Here is a 6,000-nt window from a genome sequence, read left to right as displayed (position 1 = left end):
TCCTCAGACCCTCACTTCCCTCAGGGCTGTGGCTCCTCAGACCCTCACTTCCCTCAGGGCTGTGGCTCCTCAGACCCTCACTTCCCTCAGGGCTGCCCTTTGTATAAGCTGTGCTATTCTCTTCACTGGGATATTCTGACTTCCCTCTTGAGAATTATTTCCCTTCATATAGGATATTGCTGAAGGAAAGGTAGGAATAAAAAAGCTAACCTTTTTTTTTTTTTTTTTACTACTACTTGAAATCAAAGTAAAGATGAGTCTGGATACGAGAATGTGTAACTATTCCCCTTTCCACTTTCTGTCCTCAAGTGGGGGCTTCTTGAGATTTAAGGTAAAGTCTCAGTGTTGTAGCCCTGGCTGGCCCTGAATGGAAATCTTCCTGCTTTTACTCCCTAGGGCCAGGATTGCCAGTATGCCACTATGCTTAGCAGGGTCCTGCTTTTTTACCAGAGATGTTTTATGCTGTGTCAGTATTGAACCTTTCTTGCATTTTACTTTTTTTATTTTATAGGAAAGAGAAAACAAAAGCTATTTCAGTATGCTAGTACCCCGGAGGCTCAGCAGCACAAGTGACATTGAAGAAAAGGAGAACAGGTAATCACAACACATGCCAGAGATGATTTCTTTCAGCCCTTGGGTCATGGCGATCTGGCTATTATTCTTCTGCCTTTTCCCACAGATGTCCTCAGTGCTTTATGGAGTGCTTGTCCTTCTGCTTGGAATACACACACACACACACACACACACACACACACACACACGACAGTTCTTTACCTTTTAAATTATAATTCCAGCTACCGTCTGTCTTTAGGACCCTGACCCTTCCAAGTGTGAGTTAGCTTTAGTACCCAGCAGACTCTGTAAAAGCAGTTCATCTGTTTTGTTTCCCAAGCTGCTCAGCCATGCCTGGTGTACTGTATACCATATAGTAAGCACTGAATAGATTGTTTACTTGAAATGATCAGCTTCTAATTAGTAAGGAAGTAAAAGTTAATGCCTTCCTCATCAATTAAATGAGTAATGGAGATTTAAAAATACTGCTACATTTCAAGGCATACTCAAAGTAGACCCTTTCTCTGAAGACATGCAGCCCAGAGATACTGAATCAGAATCTGAATTTTAGCAGAATTTCTTAGGTGATTCAGTAAACATTAAAACCCATGAAGAATTGCTCCAGGCCTACAGACTCTGCATCAAAGACCCCAAGCTCTTGATTGTGAGTGTAAAAACCCATGACAGGCCCTTAGGACATCTTAATACTGTAGTGCTAAGGAGGTACCAGCAGCCCCCATATCTTTTTCCCTCTGTAGAAACCTCATTAGCTCCTTTGCAGCCTGCAACTGGATATCAGTGCAAGTGCTTTTTAAATGAGTGTCATGAGGGAGTCCTCATCACAGAGGAGTGAGGCTGTTTGGTGTGAGGTAGAATTTGGTTCCTAGTGGGATGAGATGGCTTTAATGTTGATAGAAGAGAGCCAACAGTAGTATAAGGAATAAACAAACAAACAAACAAACCAGGAACACTTGAAAAACGGGCCTGTTTCTTTAGTGTGTTAGTTTTCCATTTGGCTTTTCTCTCTTTGTAGTCCAGATTGGTGTGGGAGTCACTGTTGTTGGTGTTCTTGCTTGCCTCTACAGAGAGTCAGCTGCTAATCTAGTAAGGAGTGGCTCCCACAGCAGGCAGCTGTGGAGGGATGAAGCAAAGGGAAGTGAAACCCCACAGACAGTCACACCTTCCACTTCCACGCCAACTTACTTGAAAAGGTACCAGCTGCAGAGGGGTGGGAGGTGGCTTCCTTCACTCTGACCATGGGTATGGGTAATGTGTGCATGCTTTTATATCCAATTAGCACCACAAAAATGAATGGCTTTTAGGTTCCTTGGGATTAACATTTTCACTAATTTAAGATTAATTGTTCTTTTAATGAATTAACATAAGCCCATTCCAGCCCCCACCACAGACCTGACTTTACACTCCATCCTTTCAGCCCTATTAAAACTGCAGTCTGAAGCAGCATCTGGGGAAGGTGGGATAGATGCATTCTTGCCTAGTCCTGGCTTTCCCTTCTGTAAAACTAGGGCAGTTTCATCACACTTTACAATTGAAGATGGGGAGGGGGAGGGCATCACCGGGTGGTAAGGAGTGGGCAATGGGGACAGTTTTCTGTTGGATTTAAGACATCTCATATTGAGCCTGTTAATTTAGGGACTTGAGTTGTTTTTGTTTTTTTATGACTTTAATGGCCCTCAGATCCATCAAGATGTGAAACTCGCAAGTTTGGTGTGCAGAGAAGGTACATGGGTTTCCTTTGATCTCATCTGTACTATCTTTTCTGCAATTATTTCCTTTGCCACAAGCTAGCCAGCAAGCAAAGCACCTCTGCCAGAACCATTAAGCTACAAGAGACACTTAATACTATTTCAGTGTGAATTCTGCTGCTGATATAGAAGAATCTGTTTTTCATTGCTTACTTTGAATTCTTTCTTCACTTCCACTTAACCCTTCTAGCTGCAACCTCCTGCCTTCATCATTAGGCTTTCTAGATGGCCACCCTAGAAACAGGCTTTGCTGCAACTTAGACGAGCAGATTAGCTGCTTGTGATCAAAACTATTTCTTCCTAAGAGGAAGACTCTAAACAAGTAATTAGTGTTGGAAAATGGGAAATAAACTACAATGGGAACAGACATGGCTGCCTTCAGTTCTGCAGGTTCATCCTGAGAAAGATCTTGACTCTGAGAAGTATACAAGTACAGCTCATTGATCTCAATAGCATTGTATTTTATGTATTTATTTATATAGGCAGGGCCTTGTGTAATCTCAGCTGACCTTGTACTCACCCTGTAGCTGAAATAACTGAAATTTTGATCTACCTGCCTCTACCTCCTCAGTGCTCAGATTATAGGCATTTGTCACTGTGCATACTTATGGGGCTGGAAATTGACCCCAGGGCTTCCTGCATGCTAGGCAACCAACTGAGCTACATCCAAGCCCACTGGCCATTACACAGGCCAGGTGGTTCGGGTTTTATGAGGGGTCACCTGTTTCTCTTAAAAGGAAACACTTTGATTTACCAAGATACGTTATTATCTCTTACAGTCAAATCCAGTGTCAAAGAAAACTTTCTAAGAGAATAATGTTCTAGATGCAGGAAAAAGAAAACTTCAACTTAGTTTCCTAGTGTGGAGTTATTTGGGGGTGAGGTTGTTGATGTTCATGATCCAAAACCTCAACAAATGGTTTTGAATGGCTTTGGTTTGTTGTTTGGGCAAAGTTACAGTGAACACAGGAAGAAAGGGCTGAAAATTGTGCTTAATTACATGAGCACTTTTTGAGAAAAGATCTACAACTTGCTGAATGCCTTAGATTTCTAGCATTCACTTTCTGTGACCCTGCATTGATCTTCCCAAGAAGAAGGAATTGTGTGCCATCACCATTTTACACAGAAAGAACAAGGAGGAGTCCCTCATTCCCCTGCTGTGCCAAGCCTTGGTCTTCTTCACATCTTCTGCATCATCTCTTATATTCAGCCAGGAAGTAATCTCTTACATCCCAGTGAAATACCTCTTTTCTAGAGAAGGTTTCAGGGTGTTTTATCACCAGCCCCCCCGCCCCCCACCAGGGTTTCAGTGCTGTTACAGTCAGAAAGCGTCTTACAAACCCCTAACCAAATGATGTTCTGCCGCAGTTGAGACAGTCCTTACTCCTTACTGTGTTTAGTTGACAGCAGAGATGCTGCAGTTGAGACAGTCCTTACTCCTTACTGTGTTTAGTTGACAGCAAAGATGCTGCAGTTGAGACAGTCCTTACTCCTTACTGTGCTTAGTTGACAGCAAAGATGCTGCAGTTGAGACAGTCCTTACTCCTTACTGTGTTTAGTTGGAAGCAAAGAGACAACACCCTTGCCTTTTTCTTTCTGCCTACACCCTATTACTTTATAGAATTAAGACTTTACATCCTCCCTAAGACCTTTTTCTTTACGCTAAATAACTGCAGCTCTTCAGCCATTTTCCTGCACAGCTCCTGTCTCTCCTTTGCTCTCTTGTTTTCACTGAGACCTCCCCAATTCTTGGGTCTTCCGGCTTTGGTAGATTTCTTCTCTCATGTAGGTTGCATGATGTGGGGCCTTGGGTTTGTTGGGGGAGTTTTCTTTTAATAGTCTCTTGTTATGTATTCTCCTTTCTTGCTCTCCCTTGTTGAATAGCACCTTTCCTTTATTCTTTTGAATGATTGATCAAAACAATCATCCTTCAAAGAGTGGTGACTGCCTCACTCTCAGATGACTGACTGTTTGCTGCTGAGACTCAGCTCTGGCTGGAGTTACCGCTCCACTTCTAGGTTGCCGTGCCATCTTTGGCCTACATTCCTTTCACATGCACGATCTGGGTGGGAAGGCGGTGTTGGGAAATGGTGGGTGAGCAGCATGTCCTGAAGAAAGTGACTGTGTGCTGTTTTGCAGTGCTTCATTTGGTAAAAGTAGTGACCCCACAAGTCCCTACATTTCAGCCAATCGCAATTCATCTCCTGCTACCTCACCCATTACCATTGGTTCATCAACCTCTCGGGGCAGCCAGTGGCAACCTGCCTCTTACACTGCACCAGTCAGTACAAACACTACTGCACCTGTGCAGCCTGTCAGGTAAGGCTTCTTGGAGCCATTTGAGTTGATCATCACAGTTAATGCTTCTGAAAACACATGTAAGGTTTGAAGCAAAGAGGCTCTGTTGGTGTGGAAGCAAGTTTCAGTTCTGTGACAGTACCCAGATTTTAACGAAGATGCTTTTGTTTTGACTTATAGCCAGTCAACAGTTGCTTATTGAATCACATGGGATCCATGTCGTTGTCTTGATGTTCAGGGGTCAACATAGCATGATTGCTTTCATTTCTCAACTACCTTTCCAGTTGTGATTACAGTTTTAGAGTAAGACCCATGATAGTAAATTATGAATTAAAAATGTTATATAGCCGGGGGTGGTGGCACAGGCCTTTGATCCCAACACTCGGGAGGCAGAGGCAGGTGGATTTCTGAGTTCGAGGCCAGCCTGGTCTACAAAGTGAGTTTCAGGACAGCCAGGGCTACACAGAGAAACCCTGTCTTGAAAAACAAACAAAAAAAAAACCAAAAAAGTTATATTTTATTTTTGTTTTATTTATTACCATTCTCGTAAGAATCTTATGTATGCAGTCTTTTGGAAGATGACATACAAACTCAGATTAGAAGAGAAGCTAATCCATGTTCCCAAAACCTCCCAATCACCTTCTGAGAAGCGCTAATGAGTGTTCTTGTGGGGCACTAAGAGAAGAGAGGTGTTTTCAGGAACTCTTCCAGGAGCATAGTGTTTTGACTTTTCCATTCATCTAATGACAGCATAGCAGAGTGTCATTGTAAAAGCATGTCACGATTTCAGTTCCCTCTTGTTTTGTTTGTTTGGTTTGATTATTTTGAGGCCTGGATAGCTTTGACCTTGCTATGCAAACCTGGTTGGCTTAGAGCTGAGAGACTGTCTTCTAAGTACTGGGATTAAAGACATGCATCACCATACCTGGCTGACACTCCCACACACACACTTATTTATGTGTATGTGTGTGTACCTGCTTGTCTGTGTGTGTACCTCATGTGTACAGTGCCTGCTGAGGCCAGAAGGGGTCATTTGACATGGGGTGCCATTTTGGGGTGGTTGTGAGCCACCTGTAGTGGGAGCTAGAACTGAACCAGGCTCCTCTGTCTGCATCAGCATCAAGTGCTCAACACCAGAGCACCTCTCCAGCCACCCACTGCGCTTTGCACTACAGAGTTTTGCCCTTTCCTGGGTGTTGGAGGCTATTTTGTTTTCATCAGAAGACTTTATAGGTCTTGTTGTGGTAGAGTGAAAATTAAAAAATAGAAATGATGGTAGTGTTGTTGCCAAAACAGCTTCTATGGTGGTGCTTGGGTGATGTTTGTCAGCCTACTAGATTTCTTTCCCTGAAACAAAGAGTCATCATTAATTTGGTTAGAGAGA

The 6,000-nt window shown here is 43.1% G+C and overlaps 1 protein-coding gene across 1 annotated transcript in view; it reads left to right on the top strand.

Annotated features, from left to right (window-relative positions):
* Positions 1–6,000, top strand: part of Ppp1r12b (protein phosphatase 1 regulatory subunit 12B) — a 200,741-nt gene that overhangs the window by 74,897 nt on the left and 119,844 nt on the right. The window contains exons 10-12 of the mRNA XM_029538692.1: positions 512–594; positions 1,638–1,763; positions 4,458–4,637. Coding sequence (XP_029394552.1) covers positions 512–594; positions 1,638–1,763; positions 4,458–4,637 — 389 coding nt within the window. The remainder of the gene's footprint in view (positions 1–511; positions 595–1,637; positions 1,764–4,457; positions 4,638–6,000) is intronic.

This window comes from Mus pahari, chromosome 5 (assembly GCF_900095145.1).
Source record: "Mus pahari chromosome 5, PAHARI_EIJ_v1.1, whole genome shotgun sequence".
In the NCBI taxonomy this organism is placed as follows: domain Eukaryota; kingdom Metazoa; phylum Chordata; class Mammalia; order Rodentia; family Muridae; genus Mus; species Mus pahari.
The sequence above is the reverse complement of the archived record's forward strand: the minus strand, read 5'-3'. Positions and strand labels throughout refer to the sequence as shown.